Source organism: Daktulosphaira vitifoliae, unplaced genomic scaffold (genome assembly GCF_025091365.1).
Source record: "Daktulosphaira vitifoliae isolate Bord-2020 unplaced genomic scaffold, ASM2509136v1 Scaffold_3, whole genome shotgun sequence".
NCBI lineage: Eukaryota > Metazoa > Arthropoda > Insecta > Hemiptera > Phylloxeridae > Daktulosphaira > Daktulosphaira vitifoliae.
Genome location: NW_026099574.1, coordinates 5,085,311 through 5,113,121, shown reverse-complemented (window position 1 = coordinate 5,113,121; position 27,811 = coordinate 5,085,311). Strand labels below are relative to the sequence as shown.

Here is a 27,811-nt window from a genome sequence, read left to right as displayed (position 1 = left end):
TAATTGTATCAAAAGTTAAAAGTGATGTCAGTAAGATCTGATCCGCTCTGTACGTATAACTTAAGTAATCCATTCTTTCAATTTTGAAATAATTTAAAAATATAGCTCTTAATTTTTAAATTATTTTTAAAAAGTAAAAAATGTATGTTTATTTTAAATTAAAAATAACAAGTGGCTCTAAAAATTAATTTGTTCAATGGATAAAGTGGAAAAATGAATCTAGGGGCGATAGGAGTGATCGCCTTCCCTGGCCAGCGTTATACTTATTTTTAAAGACGATATTAAATAATTTGATTTTAAAGACTTTTATTTTTAGGTCATCATTGCTCATTAGGAAACAAATTTATCTGGGATGCTTATCAAAGTATAAAAAGTAAAGATGCCCTCCTTAAAATGAGTTTTAAGAACATCTCTGAATACCATACCCTGACTTGAAAATAGAGTACATAAAAGCCTCCCTATCCATGCTTGGGTCGTATTTAACCCCCTCCAAGACAAACCCCTGATAACACCACTGGTAGAAGAGTATTTAGTGTGATATGGATACGGTTATTGTCATAAATGTTCATAATTTTAATAATACTAAAAATTGTTCTATTTAAAATAATTTTTATATTATTTTAAAACATTAAAGAAATGTTCAACTTAAATTTTGGGGATGCTAAAATTTTTGTTCTTAATTATTGCTTAGAAATAATGGTATAATTATTATTTTCCATGATTTGTAGGTATTTAAAACTCCCAGATACTTTATATGTATGTGTGTCTATGGATTGTTATAGCAACCCATAGGCAGCTTATCTTCAACTCTATTATTCAATGATTTTTATCTGACATTTTCGCTCCCCCTTAAAATTCATCTATAACCATCACTGCCGCAACACCGTTGTTGTAGATTTGTTACATTAATCACATTATATGTTAATCCCATTATCAAATGAAAATTTTTCAAAATAAACCGCTCTTTTCTAATATAACAAAGAGTATAAATATTATATTCATGGATTTTTTAACCATGGAAGAATCGATTTAATGCTGCGCCATTCGTGCATTCCATGCTCCGCGCCGGCCGTTTAGCGCATCCCCACTTTACAACCCATTACCCCCGAATCGATGATGTTTTGTTATTCTTCGAGAATACGGACAAGATGGCCGATTAGGTTAAATCGAGTGTTTTTTTAACGTTCTTATGTCGATAAACCGTTGTCATATTAATTTTAAATTAAATGTTAAGCGAAATTACCGAGTGCATATCGCCGGCGATCAAGTGTTCTATTCGACAAGGGCCACGACCGCCGCGTACCATTTATCTGTGCATCTCAAACCGACACATTCTGTAATGTTTACGTTCCAGGTACCTACAAAACTTGCTTTATTTACATGAAATTTGCTTAAATGTTAGTGGATTTATCAATCTGTAGTTTATAAGAAAACTCTTTTCTATCAAAGAAGTGTTCTTCAGAATTTGTTGTAATTCAGTGGTGCTATTGCACCAATGTAAATATTGCTTCAATTTCATCTTCTATGTACTAATGGCGGTACATATTTATTTCACATAAATTTTTTTTTAGTTATCTTATCATTGGCGGGTTTTTTAATATTCTTACCTTATTTTTTTAAATTGATTACTCTCATGGGGATAGAAGTTTTACATCAGTTACAGACAGTATTTACTACATAATCATTTAAGTATATCTGTTATGTTCATTTTCACCTAACAATAGATATAAAATTTGGAAATATTTAATAATCATCTATTGAAAATTTTACTTTCCTCAGATTAATAATTATGCTATAATCTATATTTTTATAGTAAACTATATTTCTTGGATTTAATGATGATATTTTAACTAATATTTCTGAGTTTTTAATATTTGTTAGAACAAAATCCTAATATATTTATATTAGGATATATATATATATATAATATATTTAATTCTTTGATTTATTGTATAAATCTTTTTATATTAGTGGTTTAGTGTTAATTTTCAAAATATTTATGTCATACATATTAAAATTATGTCTGTTTAATTATTACAGATCACTTCAATGTATGATTATGAATTTTAGCAACTTTTAATTGCTTTATTTTTACTTAAACATAAAAATTAATCCATGTGAAATATTAAAATTAACAGAAACATGAAAAAAAAAAAACAAGATAAGTCAGTTTTTTGTAAATTGAGAAAATTAAATTTCAAAATGTATATAATATGTATTTACAGTACACAATAGTTTTTGGGAGCTATTACTTTCGAATAACCTATTCTTTCCACTAGTTTGGTAACTTTAAAGATGCATTGTGACATATCAATTATATTATTACTAAAATCTTAATATTAAAAAGTATTGAGTTATCTTGTTTTTTCATGGAACTTCGATTTAAAAATTTCATTGATTCCCCCCATGTCTTAAATAAGAATTTTTTACTAGTAGGATATATATGTACATTTTTAGTTTTTTATTTCGGTTTCTTTTTCTTTTTTATTTTTAATAGTGTTAGATTCCTTTTGTATACTAAATAATTAAAAAAATATGCCTATATGTTTGAAATATCAATCTTATATTGCTTACAGTATTTGAGAAAACTCATTATATCATTATTATTATTTTTTAAAAATTCAGAGTTTTCAATTGGGATAAATGAAATTTATAGCTGTAATATAATTTTTTTGTATATTATATACCAATTGGCCCATATTATACAAGTTATATTGCTGTTGTTTTATTAATTATTTATTTAAAACTCAAATTTACTTGAATTATGTAGTTAAAACCAAAATAAATGAGTGTATTATATTATAATATTACAGTTTAATATGCATCAAGTTGATAATTTTTAATTTTTTGTTTATTGAATTGTTATTAAGTTCATTCATAATTATTGGTAAAACAATGCAATGTTCATTGCATTTCATAAATTATTAATGAGGTTTACCAATATATTCAATAGGTCAAATAAAGAAATAGTCTTATCCTGAATTTAATTTATTTTACATAGGCTTTATTTACTTAATTATCTTATATAAAGATATTTTATGCTATTAAAATTAAAATTTTATTCAAATTGATTATATTTCAGTTGATGAATTTTTGTTTAATAATTTCATGAAGTTATTGATGAAAGTTTGGTTGTGTCATATTTTTATCTACTTTTCCTAGACAAGTATTTAGAAATTTCACTCTCGTAGTTTGTTTTGTATAAGAAATATTAACTTTCCCGCCAAATGAAAATTACAATTTAGAAAAATGCTATCTTATTGAGAAGATACCTAAATATTTATTATTTTAATTTAATTATGTATGAGTTAAACTCGGAGAGCTATTAAAATAATTTGATCTTAGAATAATTATTTGAAATAACGAGTTGTACGTATTCAATATTAATAACTTATTGTGTTAATTTTCTTGTAATTAGGAACTTTCATTATTTATCTTATACTATCCAAATTTTGAATATCGCTTGTATCAATGTGATATGAAGCAGAGTACGCGCGATTGTTTCTGTTCTTGCTATCATTAAGATGCTTATAAAATACATTTACTAAGTAGGGGAATGATGTACAAGTTACCAACGCTAGATTTGTATTTTTTTAATGTAGTACAATTTATCATCTGTATAATAAAAATTATAGTTAATTCGGCAATCATCTGTACAGCCTGTATGAGATATCAACGAGCAATTAATAATAATATATTTTAATATATTCGGTCGCTAAAAACCCCTTCAATGTGATAATACTCTGTGTTTTTTTCGTTTCATTATCTTGTTACGAGTATGTGTATGTACACAACGCCGCACCGTTTTGTTGTGCCTACCGGTGCGCACGCGTGCTACAGCGCCGTCGCCGAATTTCCCTCCTTTATCGGTACTTATAGCGCGGCGTGGTTTACCGGCGGCGACATTGCCCCATCGCGGGCCTCCATTCCCCGCGTACGGCCTTGTCTTCGCGGTTTTTATTTGTGCGGTGTACGCGCACGCGCGATGCGTCAACAGCACCAATCGCCTTTAGCATTCTCACCCATCTAGCAGTACTCACTTAGTCGATAAAATATTACATTACATTCATATATTAATTTATAATATGATTATTATGTATACACTTAATAATAGTAAACGATTTACTCGTATCTTTCGACTAACAATTGAAAATATCTGTTGCAATTGTCTACTTAAGAAATAATATTCTCAGTAGTTACCTATTTTCTCGTAGATAGCTATAAATACAATGTTTAGTCAACTTTCCTAGCTACTGAATAATTATTTTTTTGTCCTAGTTGTAACTGATAATAATATTACATGAATAATTTATCTGTTCATAACTATTGATAACCCCCCATATGCTGATTGATATTATATTATATACGTTGTAATATTTTATACATTGATGTAACAATATTTTCTTATGGTCAAAAAAATGAATGGCACTTTATGCGAAAAATTTCCTGCAAAATTATTGTTAGTTAAGTTGAAAAACTATTTGTTATAATATATACATATTCAATTAAATAATAGTTTGTGTAAACATTTTAATGATAATTCAAACTTGAATGCATCATTAAAGTCCTTTTAAAATATTTTTTGATAACAAATATGTATTAATACTTATTAACTTACAATTTATATTATCTTATTGTAGTTAACTTATGTACTTTTTTAACTTTTAATATTAACTTTGTCTACAAGCAAAAAATTAACCTTTTTTTTTTTTTTTTTTGTTAAAATGCCAACGACTATTTTTGAGTAACTGACAACAAAATTTTTACCAAAGAAAAAGAAAATTAGCTTATGCCTTATAAAAACAATTAAAGTTGATAATAAAAATTACAATTGACTATTATAAATTTATGTTATCAGAATAAATATCATTGGTTACCTTATTTTTTAATTCTTAATTATCTATTTTAATTGAAAAGTTGTTATGGTTTATTTTTATTATTTTCAAATTAATTATTGACACTGATGCACTGAGAGTGTGATATTTTTTACTGTTACTAACAGTTGCATTTCTAGTACTCTCCATTGTATTAAATTAGTATGTTTTATTTTGATTCTAGAATAAAGTAAAAGTAGGTTGGTAATGGAATCAGATGGTATTGTTAGGACACCAGGAAGCGCTGCTTACTTCCTCGTAGGTTCAAGTCGCGTACCATGTGGTCCTGCAGTTTCTGGCCAACTAACTATACCTGTTGGCCGTCCAGTGTCAAGTCAGGATATTTCTGGCCCAAGCCTCATTGTCCAAATGACACCATCTCGCAGTCAATCTCAAGATCACCATGCACGAGCCACTGTGGTTCGCACTGCAAATCAACCGGTTACAATGCATCGGTTTCCACTTCAGCTCAATCATGCCAGTGCCAATCATATATTGTCACCAAACCAACACTTCAAACAAATACCTGTTTACCAGGTATTTAATATAAATATAAAATAATTATTTAAAAAATAACATTTGTATTCATTTTATAGAGAAACACCAATTCCATTCAAATGGAATCTATTCGAAAGAATGTTTTTGTTTCAACGCCTGTAGCTCAAGCTCAGGTACCCTATAACCGAGTTGGTGTAACTCCTCATATGCTTATGACGTATATGCCTCCTCGTAATCGAATGGGTAATAGTCAACGAACTCGCATTGTTCCTGTTAGTCGTTCTACGTAAGTAAATATTGTTAGGCTTTTTACAGGCCATTTTAATGTTTTGTACATTTTAAGTTTTGAGTTACATAAATAACAATTATTTTAGAACTGTTTTGAGGCGAGATAATTGCCCCAGTGATGATGAATTGCTAGAAGTTACGGAGAACAGACCTGTGTATGATGCGAAAAAACCAGCTGAAGTACAAATATTCTTGTTTTTTACTATAATTTTAGTATATAACTAACTACTTAACTTAAAATGTATTACAGCTAATAAAAGTGGAGCATAACTATTGTTTTGTTCCGAGATTATCTCCACCCAAAAGTAACCAAATAAATGGATTGGCTCCAACACAAAGCATTAATTCAAGTCCATCATGCATAGTTTCACCTACAACGTCTACACAAAATGTATATAATATTACCAATAATAATAAAAGTAAGATTTCAAACTTGATAATTAAAATAAAAAGAAAAAAAAGTTTTTTTTTTTAATTTTTGTTTTTATTAGTTGTGCAAAAGCCAATGATTATCCCCAACAATGTGCCAATAACATCTACTGATTCCTTACAATCAGTAGTTAAGCATGAACCTCAAAATCAAGTTGAGAGTGAACTCAGTGCTAGTGATCATGATCTTGATGGCCAAGGAGAAGAAACAGATACTGCACCAGAAGCTGTAGCTGAAGGAAAAGACATAATAAAATCTGAAGAACCTGCTGTTACTAGATGCATTTGGTAAGCTGAACTAATTAATTTGTTTAAATTTTTATATATTTTTGTTTTAATTTTTTGTAGTGAAATGGAACATGATGATGGTTTTATGATAAGCTGTGACAAATGCTTGTAAGTATAATTTTCAAATTTAATGCTTGTTATAATTTTAAATGACATAATAACATTTTATCTATTAATTTATCTGAAATTTTATTTATTATTAGTTATAACATGCATAATTATTCAGAAATCCTTTGATGATTTGCTATGATTTATTTTAATGATTAGAGTGTGGAATTATATGCTTTTATAATTTTTGTTATGTCAGTCTGAACACACTATTAGCTAGTTCAAATTTTTTTTAATTGACTTAAAAACTGAATAAAAGGTTTTTACTATTATTATAGTTTTGGGTTTAAGAATAAAATGAAAAATATTTTTACACTACTTATTAATCCTATGATAAAGTTTCACAAATTTGGAACCTTTCAAAGTTGCTTAAACAAAATTTATAAACGCATATTATTCTATACTTTATTAATAACAAATGGCTTAAAAAATTTTTATTATTATTTTAGAGTTTGGCAACATGTTGATTGCGTTTTAGAAAGTAGGAATAATCTTCCTGAAGAATATTTATGTGAAAAATGCTCACCCAGGCCTTTCAATAAAGAAGCTGCTGCAGCTCTACAGCAAATGAAGTTGGCAAAAAGAATATCTATGTCTGCTACATCACATTTACGTCACTCTAGCGATTCGGAACTTTCATCTGAACCAGGTAACATTATTGTTTATATGTTTAAATTATAAAAGTAATAATTTTAATAGTTGCATAATATCTGATTATTAGCATATGAATAACCTCAGATTCCCTTCCAACCTTCTACATGACATTATAGAATCTTCTATATTCTTAAAAATTATAAAGCTCCGCTTAGAGTAAACAATCAGCTCCTTTAGTTAGTCCTTTAATTAATAGTTTAATTAACTAGTTTAAAAGTTAATTTTTTTTTTTAACTTTACAACTTAACTAGTTAATTATTTTTCTAATAAACTTTTTATCTTAACTAATTACATTTTCCATTTAAAATAACTTTTTTCAGTTAATTAATTAAAATAACAGTTAAGCTAAATTCAAAATTTCATATATGTGATTAATTAAAAAAAATTATAGAATTTTTCCCCCAAATATTATATTCATTTTCTTCTTTTTCCTCGTCTTAATCCCAACTACTTGGGGTCTGTCACCCTTATCCTAAATTTCCACTTGATACGATTTCCAATGTCATCTACGCTTACATCAGCTATCCTCATATCGCATTCAATTACATCCCTCCATTGTTTTTTCAATCTACAATTGACACTACACCTCAACTCCCTTATATTGTTCATTCCTTATCCTATCTTCTCTAGTCACTCCACTCATCCATATAAACATTCTCATCTTTGCTACAGATTTACAGACAGCAGCATTCTCTGCTCTAATTTTTTATCAATTTATTATATTTATATAACAATAAGTATAATTTTTTGAATTTTTTCATAAATATATGCATTTTTTTTTTTTTTAATAATTAGTTATAAAGATTAAACAGCGTGTAACCAACACCAAAATGTACAAAAAAAATATTGTTATCATTAATATTTTATTCCTATTCACTTTAACACCAATTCTTAGTTTTCCCTGTCGTCAACGACAATAAAAAATGATTTTAAGAGATTTTAGCTGAAAAAATTAACTTTAAATGAAGTAAACTTTTTTTAAACTAGTTAATTTAAAAAATAATTTCAAGTTATCTTTTAACTTAGTTAAATTTATAATTTAGTAATTTTTATCTATTTATTGACATTGTTCATACTTAACTTAACTTGAGTTAATTATTTCAATTAACTTGCCCATCCTTGATTTTTAAGTATGTTGTAAATATTATTGTTTATTTATTTACTTTGTAAAGTTTGGCTTTTCCCATAGTAAACATAAATAAAATATAACATGGTAAAATTTTGATAACTTTTATGTATAGTTAAAATTTAAATAAAAATAGTAAAATTTATTTTAGAAATGTATATTAATTATTACTTAAAACAATTTTTCAGATCAGAATAATGTACAAACTAAGCGAAAAAAATATAAAAGTCGCCAAAAAAATACACAAAAACGTAAATCTAATGGATTACCTCAATTGAAACAAAGAAGAAAAAATGGCCCCACACCAAGTACTAGGAAAAAGGGTTCCATTACACCAGAAAAAAAAGCAATAGCTGAAGAACGCAAAAAAATGTTGTTAAAACGAAAAGAAATGTTATTAGAAAAAAAGCGAATGGCAGCTATAGATAAGAAGAAAAAGGTTAATCAAGATAAAAAGATATTACATAAAAAGAAGGTATTAAATAAAACTAATTAATTAGTGTTATCAGAGGAATTACGTGAGGGTGTTGGGTATAACTCTTAACAATAAATGAGCCTACTAAATAACTTATGGTATAATCTTAACTTGTTGGACTAGAATATCAATATTGTGTCTAAAGTTAGATACTTATTTTGATAAACCATTATCAAACGTATCTTAATATAAAATTGATATAATTAAGACTTAACACTTAATGCATTTATAGAACTTGTTTGAGCCACTTTCATAACACTCAAATCTCTACAAATGTAGTAATAGTATACTCAATAGTTAAAATAAAAAATGTTTTATTCTGAGACAATAATCCTCTTGTAACCTTCATTTTTGAAATCCTATAATTAAAAATTGTAATATTATGTTAAGTTTCAAGAAAATGAATATGACCATTGATGATATAATATTAAAAATGTCAAAAACAAATTTTGAAACACCAAATTCTATCATAATTCAGAATATTTTTTTCTTCAAATTTTATGTTGCTATAATATAAGCTAATAGTAATAATTATAAAGAGTTATTTAACAAAACCAGTGATTCTTCAGTTTTCCATGTATGGTTTCAATTACTTTTGTGAATTATTAAAAACAAAAATTTGATTGAATTATTTTACAGGTTATTGATTATTCTTCTGATGATGAGCCTAAAATTTTTAAAACTGATAGACCTACGAAACAATATAAATCAAATATTGAACAACCTGTAGAGCAATTAAGAAATTGGATTGATAAATATGAAGAAGCTGTTACTAATCATTATTCTCAAGAACTGAGAGCTCGACTTTCATCAATTAAACCCAATGGGAGCATAGCTGTTGGTGAACTTCGTACTCCAGTTAAAATACCTATAAGCAGGACAAAAATTTCACTCTTGCCTAGTGGAATTAAGGTTAGTTTTAAAATTTTTCATTTCTAAATCAAATTTCAGTATTTTACTGAATAATGTCAACATAATGATTAAAATCTTTATTAAAATATCTTTGCTGTACTATTATTGTAGAGAAAATATAGTAGTTATTCTTAAAAGTTGGTGTATTTATCTTAATATTATTTTTTAATCATTTAAAGTTAGTAAAATGAGTCATTTTTACAGATTAAAAATAAGAAAAGCTAAGCAACTTACTACCTAAAATAAATAACTAATATTTTATTCATTTCAATATACTTATATTTTAATATGCACTTGTGTTGTTTTATATATATCAGTAACATAAGCAGAATTTTAAGAGGGCATTACTAAAAAACAATTTTAATAATGTTTAGGTGTTTTTTTTTAACCTAAAATGTAAGTTTAGTACAGTCAATAAGTGGATATTTAGCATTTAGCCCCCTAGATATGCCACTGGTATCTATTCTCATTGATTTTTTGATAGAGATTTGTTTGATAAAAAATCTTTTTTATTTAGAATTACATTGTCTGGTATGATTGCATGAAATTTACTATCATTAAATTTTTATGTTTGTAACTTTATTTGTATCATGCTTTTTAGATGTTGGTGAGTAGTTCAGTATTGACAAATAATCAGCCTATAATTGAAGTACGGGGAAAATTCACATGGACAGGCTCATTAGCGTATAAAGATCCAATTCCCAACCGAACAGATCCATATGTATTTTTCTACTTGGTACGATTTTCATCTGACTGTGATATTGAAGTTTGTGTTGATTGTCGTACTTATGGAAATGATGCACGTTTTGTGCGTCGTTCGTGTAAACCCAATGCAGAGGTATGTTTAATTTGTGACAATTTTCTTGTTATTTTATACTTTTTAATTTAGTTTAATATAATATATTTATAGAATAAAATTTTCCTTTTTTTCAGTTAAAACATTATGTTGAAAAGGGTTCTATTCATTTGTACATTGTGGCTAATCAATACATTGAAAAAAATAGTGAAATTACCATTAATCATCAAGTACCAGTTCCTGTGAAACGTTGCCATTGTGGGGATCCATCAACTTGTACAGCTTCTATGAATCCTCTACCACCTGCAACTCCACCTTTGTCAGTTGTACCTGAAAGCTCTTCTTCATCACCTCTTATTGATCCTACTGTAAGTCACTCATCAGATGATGATGAACAAAAGCCCCAAAGAACTAAAAGAACAAGACAACAACAAAGTCTTAAAAAATCCAATAAAAAAGTAATAAAAAGATCTATACCTAAATCTAACCCAACTCCTCCTGCATTAAAGAATCGAGAACCCAATGGTCCTGGCCGACCTAAAAGCCCTCTTAAAAAAATAGAAACTAGTCCAGAACCAGATAATAAGTCAAACAATGATAATAAAATGGTGAGAAGACTAAGCGAGATGGTAATATATAAATAATATCAATTTTTTTCTTATTCTTCGTATTAAAAAATTATTTTTAAATTTCAGTCACGTGAAGAAAGAAAAATGGTGGCTATTATGAAAGCATTTGAACGAATGGAAAAAAAAGAAGCTAGGAAACAAGAGGCGAGATCGCATAAAGACGATTCTTCTAACAATTCTCCTCAAAACATTAATAGAAATAGAGTTCGTAAAAGTGTAGTGAAGTAAGTAAAAATATAAATTTATTTGCTAAGTTTGTCTCTTAAAGTGTGATTTCTTTCAGTTTACTATAGAAATTTCAAATTTTATTTTTAAGTAGGGTAAATGTAAAAAAACAAATGGGGTTACTTTATTTTATTAGAATAATTAGCAGATTTTATATTATTTGTAAAATTCTGACCCTTGTATGTGTTGCTCTCATATTAAATGAAAGTTCAAAATAAACATTTATGCATTTATCTGAAAAAAAATTATTTGTAGACATCACCTTATGTTTAAATTATTTTTTTTAACTGACAAAATCTTGTTTTATTCTCTTCTTTCATCCTTTAAACCCACTTGTTTGTGTGATTGTAAAGTTAATCATTATAAGAATTACTGTTAAATTAAATAAATTAAACTTTGTATTATGTCATAAAATTTTTTCGAATTTTTCAATAAAATTATTTGCAGCTATAAAATGTTTAAATTAGTATTACCGTTTTAATACCTCTTAAAAATTTATGATTTTATTGATCTATAATAAATTGCAGAATCATTTAGAATAATATGATAAATTATTATGTGTTTAAGGAGAAAACAAAGACCATCCAAAAATAACCGTTCTAAATCAACTAGAGCAAGTAGGCCTCAGCGTCGAGCAGCAGCTATTGCAAGTCGTCCTTACAATAGTTCATCTGATGAAGATGATAATAACAACGATGATGATAATGAAGATGATGAACGAAAAGGCCGATTAATATCAAGAAAACGAATGCAAAATCGTTGTAAATTTTCTGTACGTTTCCAACATAGGCCGACAACACAACCAACTATTTCACGTTCAATTTTACGGAGATCACCTCATAATAGTCTTTTAAACACGCCCGTGAAAATGGATAGTGAAGAGGCAAGTGGAAGTGAAGGAACTCCTCCTGCACCATTATCCAACACATGCATGCTAGTTGCAGCAGCAGTCGGACCTCTGGCTCCAGGGTTTAAATTTCCAAATACCAAAAAAGTGATTAAAAATCCAATTGCTTATAGAATTTTAGTTAATTTAATTATATATTAATTAATTTCATATATTTTAATAGGATTTTGTAAACTCTTGGGTAAAATCTGAAGGAAATTCTCCTACTGGTAATGAAGATTATAAAGTAGGAGAATCTGGTTGTGCTAAGAAACGATGGTTGCAACAAGCTATCAGTGAACAAGATACTCATGATAAGCATAGTGTGTATTTATAAATTTGTTATTTATTAATTTTTTTTTTTTTTTTAACTATGAAATTGTTAATTTCTAATATTTGTGTTCCATAGATTCTATTGGGCTGTGTAATGGAGACCAACAAGTGGGACCATTGAAAAAAAGACGAATGGCTCGAGAATCAATGTCCGAATGTCAATCTCCTACAGTCCCTGGATCAGGGCACATTAGTTTTGCAGAAGAAGATGTTATTGAAGATGAAGAAGTTGAACAAGCTTCTCGTAATATTGCTTCAATTGATTCTAAACTAGCTATGTTTGAAGTATGATTAATTTTATTATGATCTATGTGTAAATTAAAATCTGAAATTTTAATTTTTTTTAGAATAAAAGTTTACCACTCTTGAGCTTACAAAAAACAAATACTGTTGCCTTGGTTGAGTCATTTTTGGGTGAATTCAAACCTGACGAAGAAAGTTGTAGTTCAGAACCTCAGACTCCCGAAAAACAACTTGGAATTAGATCTCCTGAAAAAGAAAAGTTTATTGAATCTAAATTTAAGCCAAAAGATGTCTCAATTTCGCGATTTCTAAAAAACCCTATACAAATAGAAAATAAAATAATTTCATTGCATGATATTAAATTAGATCAATTGCATGGTACTACTACTTTAACAAATAATTCTATTATTACTACTTCTACTGACTCTATTATATCAAATATTGCACCCGTTGAATCATGTCACGAAGTTGCTAATATTCCAATTCCACCTGAGAAGTGGGAAAATGCCCAGGAGAAACATTCCCCAACACCTCCTCTTCCACCTGTAGAGAATAAACCTCCACCACCACCACCACCACCACCTCCTGTAAAGCGAAAGGTAACTTACACTTTAACAAAAAGTAACTAATATCTAAAATTACAAAAAAAAATGACCATGAGTACTATTTACTTTTTAGCTATCTCTATCGGAATATAGACGACGAAAAGAATCCCAAGCATCTACCACTAAAGAAAAAGAAGCTGAGTCAAGATCTAGTGATACAACTAGGCCTTCACCTTCTGTATCTCCTAATACTTCACTTGCTGCATATGAAGAAATTACTCAGCAAGTAATTGCTAAATCTTTGGAACTAGAATCAAAATTGGCACAAAAGTCAACAGGGCCATCAATCTTTGAAACTAGTAAAGAAGAACCTAAGCAATGGGAAAATTTGAATGATAGATTGCGTAGACAATTTGGTGTCAATATTACGGAAGATTTACCAAAGAGACATCCTAGATTGTCACCGCCTCATGATTTTATCCCACCTTCAATAGAACCTTCACGATGTAAGATTCTTATAAATTCTTTGTTAAAACATTAACTAAGTTTTTTATGACCATTAATGTTTATATTGTACTTACCTGCTATTGTATAAACAAACAATTTTAAATTCATGAATTTTTTTAACGTAGTTTATATATTAAATAAATCATTACCTTAAAATAATTTGTATTTCTTTATAAAATATTTGTGCTTTAAGTCATTAGTTTTGTATAAATTATAAGTATTTATGTTTTTAAATAATCAATATTTCTAATTTGTTTTTATTTTATATTAATTTTGAAAAAAATATTGGAGTAACTTACCGTTAGAAAACCATTACATTAAACGAATTCAGTGTCAAAATATATTATAATTTTTATTTTCTTCCAGATCAATATTATCAACGTTTAGATAATGAGCAGCTTTATCCATGCTCTAAGGAGGATGTAATGTTACCTAAGGCCAATGTCCACGACAACGGTCCTCCCAAACTTTTTAGTCCTCCATCACAAGCATACTATTCAACAATGTTCTTTAGACAACCACCACCTCCACCTCCACCACCTCCCCCACCAACGGTATGATCATTCATAGCATTTAATTATAGATACATTAATACATTTTCTTAATTCTTAATGAATAAGCTTATAAATAGATTATTTTTAAATCAATCAAAATTGACTTATTCGTTTATTTTTTCATAAATATAAAACACCATTATAGTGTTTTTAGTGTAAATATTAAATAGGTTTATTTTTTCCTTCCATTATCTTTTTGTTGAAATTTCGTTGCTTTCAATTGAAAGAATTGAAATAAAACAGTACAATTAAGTTAATTTTATAATTATTATTTATAATTTTATAATAAAAAATTAAAATTATAAAAATTTGTTACATAAAATATTTATGAGATCAGATGCTTTACAAATATGTAATATATTTTAATTATTTAAGACTCTGTTTTTACTTTTTGAATACTATGGATTCAAATTATTGATAAGTCTATGAAGAAATTATAATATACATTTTTCTTTTTTTATGTTTGTATATTAGTTAATTTTTGACTCGGTATGTTATTACAAATAAATTTATTATGTATAATATAAATATTTTTTGAATGAAAGTATATAAATATAAAAATTATAAAATTGATGATAGATATTATATATTATTACTGTAAATTGAATTGTTTAGATTGTAAAGTTTAATATTTTTGTGCAAATTTTAATATTAATAAAAAAGCGTTTTGAAAAATTTTGTTTTTTTTTCTTATTGTGAATTATTTAAAGTAATAATTGATATATTGTATCAGCATCTTCAATCCTACTAATTTAGTGTCATTCATATTACAAGTAATAGAAAGTATTTTTATTGCAAAACTAATATTGTGTATAGCTAATGACAAACAGCTAAACTTTATTGCAATAAATATTAATATTAATTAATTGTATTTAATTTTAAACGTTTTTCATAATAAAATACAAAAATCCAGGATGTACCATGAGCAGTTAATGACGCGAGAGACAAAAATCAATTTTACAAACTAGATTAAGCTATTCATAGTGCCCAGGTGGCAATCATTCCTGTAACCAGTCCACCCTAACAAAAACTATTTATTAATTATGTTTATTGAAAAATACTGATTTTTAAATTTACTATTAAGTAAATAATAAAATATATATATCATAACTTCATTTTAAATAAAATAAGCAATCTGTCTAATTGTAGGGTGCTAGAGTTTACAACACACTTATCAATACTACTGTACATAATTTACATAGTTGATTGTAAATGTTTAAATATTTTACAAAAAAATGTCAACTACAATAATAATTTATTAGTTTCAACAAAAGAAATTTTCATTTTTTATGGTTTATGATAATAACTTGTAATTGAAAATTAAAACCTGTTTTTAGAATTACTAATAATTACCTATTTTATATCTTATGGTAAATACATTTAAAGAAAATGTAAATCTGGAATTATTAATTTTCTCAACTATCTTTAAGATAATATATTATAATATAAGATATTTTAAGATAACCATTTAAGCATTAATAAAAATTAAATTTAAACAACTTAAACTAGTTATCTGCTTCATATTTCATGTATCAAATCATAATTACATTAAAATTCCAAAATTTATAACCATACCTCCAGTACATTGCTTTATTATTTTCGCAAAAATACTTTATAATAAATTTAAAATAAACAGATTAAACCCCTGATGTCGTTTATAGACTATTTATCTAATTTTTCTACGATCTATGACCTAATTGATTTTTTAAAAATTTTTTATGAACAAGTAATTTGAAGGGGTAGTGTGGCACAGTGGACTCTTCAGATGTTACCACGCTTTGAAGTTAAGCTTTGTCTATTGTTGTATGTTGTTGGATTATTTACCACACAATTTCAATAGCAGCAAACATTATGTTCCTTAATACAGAAGACAAGCGGGAAACCACTGTACTTAGTAATTTCCTAGGATACATCACTCCAATTTTTAAAATTAGTTGGTGTTATAATAATATAAAAATATTGACTAATAAGAAATTATATTTAAAATCAAATGAAACATTTAACAATATATCTGGGCAATAATATTTGTTTCACATAGATTTTGGTAATAAAAAAAAATAGTTTAATTATTAGTAAATCAAAAAAGAAATATAACATAAATTCAAGTATAAAAATTGTTTTAAAAAAATAACTATATAATTAAATAATAACAGTGTTATCATTATTCAGAGTTTATGTCAATTGTCTTATTTTGAAAGGTTCAAATTAAAAAAAAGCAAATAATTAATATTAAAAATTGTATTGATAGATTTAAATTAAAGTTAACAATATACATGTATAAATGTTAATGCTAATAAAATGCTCCATAATTTTTTTGATAATTCATATTACATTCAACAAAGTATCAATTTTAAAGAAATATTATGAAAAGATAAGAGTACATCATTTTTTTTACAATTTATGGATGAGTTCCTGTTAACTTTTTAAATAGTCAGTAAAAAAATTATGTACAATAAAAATATTATAAAACGAAGTGGGGACACAGTATACTTGTAGTTAGTTTCACTCTAAACTAAATATATATAATTATTGTATAATATAAAATTTTAGAAACTAATAAGTAGTAATAATAATTTGTTATATCTTAACATTATTTACAGAGTGTATGTGTTGGCAAACACTATTGAATTAAATTAGATACTATCAACTGATGACACAAATTTTGATGGGTTTACATGTCATAAGTTTTAAAGGATAAACCTTTACTTAGTATTCTTAATAAATGTATTATATAAATAAATTTTGACTTAAACTGCCTATCGACTTAAATTAACAAAAATTTATTTCAACAAGTAAATTTGAAATTTTGTTATTAAACAGATTTGCAATAATCAGTACTTATAAATAATTATACAAAGCAGTCCATACCAAACTGGCAAAAAAAATATTAAATCGTTTATAACCATACGATATTAATATTAGTCTTTTTCTCTGTGTTGAGAAATAGTTACGTGGAAGTTGTATTTATTAAAATTATTGCAAATACATTACATAATAACACCAATTATAAAATTGGGCCATGTAATAATATTAACATTTGTTTGGTATAGCCAAAATCAATAATATTATATTTAAAACATTTCCTCTAAATAACATTTTCTTTTTTCTGTAATTTTTAAAAGTAATTGGGAAGACGTAAGAAAATGAGTAAGATATCTGACTATAAATTATACCTTTAAAAAAATTGTTAATAATCTGTACAATATTAAAGTTACATTCAATGAAATTGTCATGGTGGTTAAAATGTGTTCAGCTACCATTTATAAAAATCAATTTGAGTTACAATTCAGATGAATTTTTGAAGCATAATTCATACTCTAAAATAAATATTGATAACATTTTTAATATCAATATGATCTTTAGCATTATATAAAATAATTTTAGGAAATGATAATGTATACTATGTTCATAGGCTCATATATAAATTATACTTGAATTATGTGTTCATGCATAAAATTCTCTGTGTGTTGATTTTAAATACGGATTGGTAGCAGGTGAACGCTTAGTTTCTTCCAAAGGATACGAGCCTTCATCTTTTTTACGCATCCTATAAACAATAAACATAACCACCAAAATTGCACACAGCAATCCCACAACAGCACCTCCAATAACCGCTGAAATGAATTTGAAGAATTATTTTATTATAAATAACTGAAATTAAAAAAAATTATCATAATAATATCAAAAGAATTTAAATTACCTGCAAGGATACCAGGTTGTGCAAAAAATGATGTTGTTCGTTCTGGATGGTTATTAGGACTAATATATACTCCATTACTAGAATGCTCATCAATAGCATTAGATGGTGGTGGTGCCAGAGTACTAGAAGTTGTTGTTTGAGGTACTTCTGGTACATCTACTGGTTCTCCATCCAAATCCTCCATTCTATTTGAGTTCTAATAAAATAAAAAAAATTATTTATTTTATGTGTTTATTTTTAAGTCATTCAGAAATATAATGCTATTAAGATAGTCATTTTTTTTCTTATTCTTCATAAAGAGGATTTCCTTCAAACAGAAATTCATCTTACAATGATTTAGTCTTAATATTAATAATAGTAATATTCAACTGCATTAAGTTATACACATCAAAGATCTTAATTGAATGCATATATATAACTAAACATTATATGGACAGATATTATTTTAATATACATCCTTAGAAGTACATTTAAACTAACACCAATTTGTATTAATTCTTAGATTATCATATATACTAGAATAGACTTAAAAAAATATAAATGTGCCTACTATATCAAAATAATATTTTTTGTGACAAACAAATTGAATGGGTGTGGTTATTTCAAGAAACACATAAAATGTCGATTAAACATCCATAAATACTCTTAAAAGATATTTTTGTTAAAAGATAAATAGATTATGGAATAGACTCAACTTAAAGTGTTAACACTCTGTATAAATAATTCTACTTAAAAATGTATAGTATAAATATGTATAATTAAATAACATTTGTATATACGTGCAATCATAATTAAGTAGATATTTAATTTTCTAAACGAATACATGAGGTACTAAAAAATAGTCTTATAAATAAATAAAATCTCAGATTAGCATTGCAAAATTTATATAAAAATATGCAATTCATCAGGTAGGTTTGAGCAAAAAGTGCAGACTATTCAATTAAAGTTCTTGGTGATTTTGTTGTTACAGACATAACCGAGGTAAAAAAAAGATGTGTAATCAAATTTCTCATAACTTATATCAAACATAAAAATTCCTACATTATGACATACAACACATTGCAACAATAATAACATACCTAACATTGGTTAATATTCACTTTCTATGAATACAAAAAATAAATTCCATAATACTAAATTAGGAATTTAGTGTATAAAATAATTAGAACAATTTACAATTTAAAAAGGTTTTTATTTGTCTCATTGTTTGTAACAATTGACCTGTGTTTCCATACTTTTTTAACACTCTGTATATATACAGAGATGATATATATCACTCGATTACTTATAAAAGAATAATAAATTTGAGAAATTTTTTTTTTGCATTTCTCAAGTATATATAAATCTTAATTTTACTATTGTAAGGTATTTTTTTTATTCATCCCTCATGCATTATAAGCTTATCAACTTTTTTTTAATAGAAACAGATTTTTAACTAGCTAATAAAATATGTAATCAAACAAATGACTGGTCGATAATAACTTTTAGACCAGTATTTGAGAAGTTATTAACATTTTTATACCTAGACAGGAGAAATAGATCAAGAAATGCCTAGGGATTAAAATAACAGCACCCATTTTTGATCTGTAGTCATTACTTAATAATTTCTAAAATACTAGTCCAAAAGTTGTGTTATGGACCAATCATTTTTTAAATTACTTTATTTCTTATTTTAAAAGCTAATTAAATGTCTGTTTAATATTAGCTCATAATAGCTCATAGATCTAGAGAAGGCTTTCAATAAAATAGATTGGAGTATCTTATTCAAGATATTAAGAGAAAAAGGAATTGATTGGAAAGATAGATGGCTCATCTCCAACTTATATAAGGATCAAACAACAAAAATAAATGTAAATGGATCTGTAAAAGAAACAAGAATTAGGAGAGGAGTGAGACAAGGATACCCTTCTAAAAAATAAAGACAGATGATGAAGGTGATTGAATCAAGAAAAATAAAGTTAACATCTTCAAAAGAAAAATAATTGGGAAGAAATCAAGAGGACACCCAAGAATCAATAATTTGAATATATCTTGGAACTCATGAACAGTGTGTTTTTATTTTACTGTAGAATTTGGCATCAAATAGAGAGGAGTGATTTTAATCACAAAGCATTGCCTTTAATAGACAATAATGATGATGACCTAATAGCAGATACAGGATGAATTAAAAAATACTGAATAGTGGATAAACGAGAATTATAATATGTAATTGAAGAAATATAATAATAAAAATTAAGAAGAGCAATAGAGTAAAGAGGGTTCATGATTCAAAGTTTATTTTGTATATATATACATATATACATATACAGATAGGGTATCCCATCAGGTCATATCTTTAATAACTTTTGATATAGAGAATATTTTGTGTTATCTTTTTTTTTTACTTCTATTAAAATTTCAAAACAAAATATTTTTAGCTTTTTTCTTACAAAAAGTTTTATTGGGTCAACATTAACTTAAGATTGAATACTACTTAATTTGTTACAAGTGTTTTAATATTTGGTACGGTATATTAGAATGTAACACAGATGGATATAGCTTGTATGTTTATAATGCATACTTTACCCACACTACATACCTATCCTATATATTAAAATGCTTGTAACTCAATAAGTAATTATTCTAGATATTCAGAATATTTTATAAAAAAATTTCAAAAAAGTGAAAAAAATTATTTTTAATTTATTAAAATAAATAACAAAAAATGTGTTATCATAGTTCAAAAATGTAAAAAAAAACAATGCAGAATATTTATTGGATCAAAAGTTATTAAAGATATGGGACCTAATGGGACACTCGTACACAGTCATGTGCTATGTTATTATCCTAAAAAATTATGATAAAGTATACTTGTCTCTCTAATATTTTATGACTCAATTTTAATCATAAATGATAAAAGTATAACACATACTGTTTTTGATATATGAGTCAGTTACACCATTATTTTATCTAAAATTATTTCAGGTTCTTAGTAAATATAAAATTCATTATTTCCCATGCATATTAAAGTATTACCAATAAAATAAATATCAACTATATTTTGAAACTAAGAGAATAAAAAAGATAATTTTATGTGTTTTGTCAAACATACCTTTTCATCTAACACTTTTGTTTTAACTACAGATTCTTCCTCAATATCTGGTTTTTCAGTTGTTGTAGTGGTAGTTGTAGATGTAGTAGTGGTTGTAGATGTACTTGTTGTAATAGGATTATTCTTACGTGGCGATATTTTTAATCCAACATTATCTGTTTTTTCTTCCTCTTCTTCATCTTCATCTTCTTCCTCCTCTTCATCCTCTTCATCCAAATCAGGTGGATGTTTTGATTTAACTTTATTTATTTGAGCATCTTCATCGTCTGGACCATAACCTGAGCCACTAGACTCCATGTCTTCAACACCTGTACCTTTAGATGAACGACCCATACCACTACCTTCAGCGTCTTGATCTAACATCATATCATCAGCATCCAATTTATCAGTATCACCATCATTATTATCTGTTTCATCATCTATAAATACTTCATCTTTAGAAGCTTTGGTAGATACTGAACTTAATAAAGATCCATTTTTGTTATTATCCGAATACACCTAAAAATAATGATCAATACATTACTATAATATTACGTTGTTTTCAAATAATTAATCATACAATTACTTAAATACAAACACTTAAATTATGTTCAAATATGACATATTTTATATTTCTTTTTTAATATAATTAAAAATAATAATAAACAATGACTAAGATATTAGAATAAATATCTGATGTTTAGTATGATCAAATTAAACTAGGCCAATAAGCAATAATATATATATATATATATATATATAGCAGAAACTAATGGTACAAAAAATGATTATTTTATATAATTGTGATGGTCTGAATATTAATAGTAATTCATTACAATAATGTATTACGAATAGTATATCAAAAGTGTTTTTGTTGTAAGCTTAAATTGAAAATAAAATGTTTTTAAATTTTAAATAAAAGGGTAGTTTAATACCTTATTGTCTTTTAGTAAAACTTTAAAATAAACAATAAATAACAAAACTACTCTACTTCCGATACTTCAAATACGTATTTTTTTATTAAATAATATCAATTATAAATACTATTTATTATAAAAATATTCATTCCACACTTGGTCATAGTATAAATTAATTTCATTTCAATAGTACTACAGAAGGTAAAATTTTTTTTTTTTATCATATTACAGTTATTTTTAATTAAACCATAGAAATAATATTTAAGAATTATAACGATTATATTATTAAATTGGTATTGTTAGTTAATTATTCTAAATCTATTTTACATAGTTACTTTGTTAGAGGTGGTCTACACCTGGATTTATAAAAAAAAATGATTATTATAACAAAGGGTTAAGCTATTAGATCTTTCTAAAATTGTACTATTATAATAATCAGCATTATTTCTTTTTTAACAATGAAAGATGAAAAATTTACTAGAAGTATTATTAAAGTGGATTATTCCTTTGAATACTATACACATTTAAAGACTAGTATTGAAACAAGAAGACATTAATTGCAACATATAATAAGGATGTTGAAACAAAATTCAGTCCAGTTGAACTTAGCATAGGGTCTAAAAACATGCAAAAACAAGTGAAGTAAATCAAGTTTAACTCATCAAACATTTTTTACTAGTTATGCCAATGCACAACAATATAGAATTCTATTGTAAGAACTAGATAATCGGGACACTACTATGAAATTTCGTTTAACTATTGCAGGTAAACACTTACTGTTTGTGTGAAGAATATAGAAAGTAATCCCAGACAAAGGATTGTAGGCTGCATGGTGACAGCAGTGGTGATACAGTTTTTATAGAGATGCACAACTCCCTAGGCTAATGGCTTATTCTATTAACTTCCTGTTGAGGGCGGCGATGGCTATCACCTACGTCGGAACAGTAAACGGCGATGCGATCGTTATGTGGCCGTCGACTACGGTGCGCTTAAGAATTTTCATGGACACGATTTGATGTCCGGCGTTGCTAACGTACACACAACATACGTACACGGCCAAGTTTAAATAAGTTTAAACACCAATTATGATAATATTGTATTTTATTGCAAACGGAAGACGGTACACGGCGCGTGTGCGGACTACAAACAACAAAACGCTGTCCGAACAGCAAAACTATAAACGAAATTCTGCAACGACGTTGATGATGATAATAGCAATAAAAATATTAATATTATTATTATTGGCGACTACCGATTGCTGCTGGTGTTCAGAGGAATGTCAATCTCAATCAATGAACGGAGAGGTGGATTTTTTCCCTCTCGCTCGTACACACTGACGACAGCGGTTCTCTCTCTATCCGTCCGGGTCTCCTCGTTCTATCTCGCTCACTCGCCAGCACACATGTACGCGAGCGGACTACTATCCTATCGAAACAGTGTGGTACACTGCCGAGTGCTTCTATTCGTTTTACACGAGCTGAGTCGGACGATCCAGACGTCGACGTCGGCGGCGCTATGCGCTGACTGTGCTCTGTGCGAGCCCCGCCCACGGCTCAGTAGTGGCGACGGTCGTAAACAGGCACAAGGCTTTCACGTATACCATTGTGTGACCCATATGCGCGTGTCGCCCGTGCGGCGAACCCCTGCAGGTGCTGCTGCCGTCCTGCTAATGGAACATGTGGCCACCAAAAAGGCACAACTACCTGGACGCCGAAGAAAACCAATAAGGCAATAACCATAACATTTTAAAAGCATTAGCACACATGTATTGAATACGAGTTAAAATTTGTCGTCAAAGAACCGGCGTCTGCCAGTTTCTTCAATTGAGTAGGAAAAAATACATTCAATGGGTTGTCCCGTCAAATAGTAATTTATTATGTCATACAGGTTAATACACTGTGTAACGATTCTCTAATTGTTGCACTTGCACGATGCTTGTCACTTTGATAAACGAATATCATTAAGTGACAACATAGGTGTGAAACAATTACACGCTGAAGTGTTTATGCCACTTAATTAGTGTTACTAATAATGCTACAAATGTGTCTGAGTGAATGACTTTATTTTTAACTTGTATCACGAGATGATACAACAACTATTTAGAGGCACCTACATTATCATTACTGTTTCAATTTTTTATCAATTTTCAATTTTAGTTTCTCGAGTTAAATATCTAAGTTTTAGGTAATTACTTTCCACACCGTTGTAAGGAGTGCCATTTTTTGAAAACTAATAAATATCTAATTTAAATCAGCCATTTGTTTAAACAGCTGGGTTTGGACGAATTGCGTTGAGGAACGTTCGATTATATTCGGACCCATCAGCGTCGATTTTAACGAAAATCTAAAATACACCATTGCTTGACATTTTACTAAAAAATATTTATTTGAATTCACAAAAACAAGAATTTATGACTTACAGCCACAACCATTTGCTACTTAAAATAATTTTCTATGTGTGTGATAGTTTTCAATTTAGTGTAGATGTTTCTGTATAACAAAAAAAACAGAGAGTGCAATGCCCTCTCCAAATGGTTACTCTGATTATTTCCTTTGTAAGTGCATGTTAACTTTCAATTTCCGGACGTGACTGTCACAATAATTAGTTAGTGCTTTAGGTGTAGCTTCCTGAAAACTCAATTTCCAACATTGTTACTACGTTCAGTTCATTTGAAATTTGATCAGCAATGTGAAATTATCATTCAAAGTACTATGTATTTTTAAATCTGTTTTCTCTTGATAAATTAATCGATATTAATAATATCATATTATTTCAAAGTAATTAACGTGTCCTATAATCTGCCTTCTTATTACTATTCAACGGTACCAGTAGAGGGTAGAAGATTTTTTTCTAATAGGATAAATACTTTAAAGGCTACATTGCTAAAAAACTCGCTCAATCGCTGACTTATTGAATCGGCTGCTACACGAAAAACTCCAAATATTACTCGTTTACAATAATAATTTTAGTTTAGTTTTTAACCATGCATCGTTAAACATTTTAATTGTACGATTGAGTATTTCAATTTAATAGTGTGTATAAACGTCGAATTCGATCGTTCTTATTTGCTGATAACTTATTATTTATTATCAACTTTATTGATATTAATTAAAAACGATTCCAATGTCTGACCAATTGTTCCAATCTAATATTAATGCACACTTTTCTCTTCAGATCACTGAACCATAAACTATTTATGCGCGGCCAATTTGCTGACGATTAAAGTAATTTGCTGGGTGAAATATTATCTAGTCAAGTTGATATAATTGATAAAACAAAAATTAAAATAAATACCACCATAAAGCGCTTTCTTTTGTTGAATTAAAATTAATAGTTATATTAGATTTTCTATGAACTTTTTGTCTACATTAAGTAATTTAAGGACATATTAAAATGAAGAGTGACTCTCACTTGCAAATTTAACGGAAAAGTCAGCAAATCGTAAAAAAAAGACGATTTATTATAGATATTTTTAGTATACTTCAACAAAAAATATTACAAGTCGACAATTTAGCATTTTTCGCTAATTAATTATTCAACTGTTATATTTATTAAGTCTGATGATATTTACAAAAATAAGAAGTAAGAACAGAAAACATTTTTTTAGTTTGCATTTCAAATTTTATAATTTACAAACATTACTAAAAATAAAGAATTTATAATTTTATTTTTAATGTTAAAAAAACATGTAAGTTTATTTGTAGTTATTTATCGTTTCTTAAATTATTGTCTTTATTAAGCTTGTTATCACATTGATAATTACTTACATTTAGTTTAATAAATACTATTTGAATTATGCAAACAGTTTAAATCATGTTTATTTAAAAACGTCATATTGAAATATGAATATTTCAATAACTCTTATACATGAAGAATTATGAAAATTTAGTTATCTTATCTATTAATTTATTATTTAACTATTGAATAGTCTATGCTTAATAAATTGATGACTAACAATTATTTGGACATTCTAATATTTCTTTAAATAATAAACAACCGTTTATTTAAAACACAGCCTATTTATTTATAAATATAATTATATTCGTTTGAACGTAGTTCGTAATGTCAACAACCGCTATTTTTTTTTACTTAAAAATATTTCAATAAGACATATATACTTAAAATGATGTACTACAAACAACACGAGATTTAAAAAGGTTTGTTCTATTTAAATGTATCATAAATAGAATAATGCAAAAAAAAAAATTGCGCAATTGTTAGTTAGTATCATAAATACTTTAGTTTCCGGGATTAATTAATACCACTCACATGTACAAAAGCAAATATTTAGTTAAAGTAAAATAAAAATTAATAATTTAGTTAAAATATATAATTTTATATTACGGTAAAGAAATAATATTTGTAAAGCAAAAGTTAGATGCACATCAAGCGGAGTCTTTAACTCCCTAAAAATATATGAAATATCTCTTAGAATCCTTTTTTTAGTTAATATTGCATAATCAGACGCATAGTGGATGATTTTTTTCCGGAAAATTACTGGAAAATTTTTTTTTTTTTATAATACAGGGTTATTAGTAACACTTGTTAGGATATAGGTACTTCTAAAAGGACTAGGATATTTCCTGATTCTGGTCGGCCATTATGTGCTTGAGTATAACTAGAATTTTTAAATCTTCGTAATTTGAACCTTATAACTTTTTGAAGCAGAATTTTTTTATTAGAGTAATTAAACCAAACGGGGGGAAAATTTTATATATATTCTTCGCACTTTTTTTGTAATTCTATAGCGTGTTTTTTTTTTCATAGATTCTATTCGCCTTATTTATATAAATGATTAAAATGTAAATATAGTATTAAACCTTGAGAGATAGGTAGAAAATAAATACCGCATTTTATAAATGTGAATTGCATAATAAATATGTGTACTTATTCATGAATTCATAATTACAGTTATAGTTAGATTATAAAAGTAAACATACGTGCAATGTGCCTTGAGTATACTAAATTTTAATTGCTAGTTGTGATCTGAACATCATAAAAAAGAAGACATAACGTTTAAATTATAATTATACTTCATAAGATACTAAATTATTTCATAAATACATATTTTTCATCTTTCCATATGTTATATTGTGAAAGCTCAATTTTTATAAAAGTGATAATAAAGTTTAATAGTAAAAAAATATATTAAAATGACACAATAAATGTACACTCAAGAGGCTAAATAATGAACGCTAGATATAACATATTTTCTATGCGTTACTATTATTCTTAAAAGGCACCAGAGCCGGCGCTATAAATCACAGTTATGAATTAAAAAATATAAAGGGGTTTTTTTTTGTAAAAAATATACTGTTATATTTTTTCCAAGTATCTTAATTTACACTTATTATTCTTAAAATACTATATTTATGAGTTTCGACTTAAAACCAACACTCGAAAAATGTCAGAACCCATAAGATTACTTCTAATTGTTAACTAGTAGTCTACAATTAATAATTTATTATAATCATAATATATGAATACGGACTATAAAATACAATTATATTTATGCACAAGCTTTTGTGCAGTATAATTTTAAGTTGCCTTAATGTAATTTTATTTGATGAATTACTCGCTTATAGCATACACCTAATCGAAGTCGAGTAATTTAAACAATGCGATAATAAACGAAATATTTTGAAGCTTTGATAATATGTAACGATGTTACATATTAAACATGTAATTAATTATTAATCTACTTATTATGATAACCGTTATTGATAAAACAACAGGCAGTTACAATAATTAATA

The 27,811-nt window shown here is 26.9% G+C and overlaps 2 protein-coding genes across 2 annotated transcripts; one reads left to right on the top strand and one right to left on the bottom strand.

Annotated features, from left to right (window-relative positions):
• Positions 1-1,121: 1,121 nt before the first annotated feature.
• LOC126900251 (uncharacterized) lies at positions 1,122-14,638 on the top strand. The gene is made up of 19 exons (XM_050675832.1): positions 1,122-1,354; positions 5,059-5,411; positions 5,471-5,658; positions 5,747-5,840; positions 5,911-6,079; positions 6,152-6,377; positions 6,438-6,485; positions 6,935-7,134; positions 8,454-8,740; positions 9,380-9,652; positions 10,254-10,490; positions 10,586-11,077; positions 11,144-11,301; positions 11,870-12,296; positions 12,373-12,511; positions 12,598-12,806; positions 12,869-13,363; positions 13,443-13,815; positions 14,183-14,638. The coding sequence occupies exons 2-19, from the start codon at positions 5,082-5,084 to the stop codon at positions 14,374-14,376; spliced, it is 4,539 nt and encodes a 1,512-aa protein (XP_050531789.1). The 5' UTR covers positions 1,122-1,354; positions 5,059-5,081; the 3' UTR covers positions 14,377-14,638.
• A 1,689-nt stretch (positions 14,639-16,327) lies between these two features.
• LOC126900696 (syndecan) lies at positions 16,328-23,536 on the bottom strand. Its single transcript, XM_050676604.1, has 4 exons — positions 22,835-23,536; positions 21,162-21,659; positions 18,071-18,266; positions 16,328-17,984 (listed from the first exon to the last, which is right to left on the bottom strand). Exons 1-4 carry the CDS (start codon positions 22,886-22,888, stop codon positions 17,815-17,817), a joined length of 918 nt encoding a protein of 305 aa, XP_050532561.1. The 5' UTR covers positions 22,889-23,536; the 3' UTR covers positions 16,328-17,814.
• Between the last annotated feature and the right edge of the window lie 4,275 nt (positions 23,537-27,811).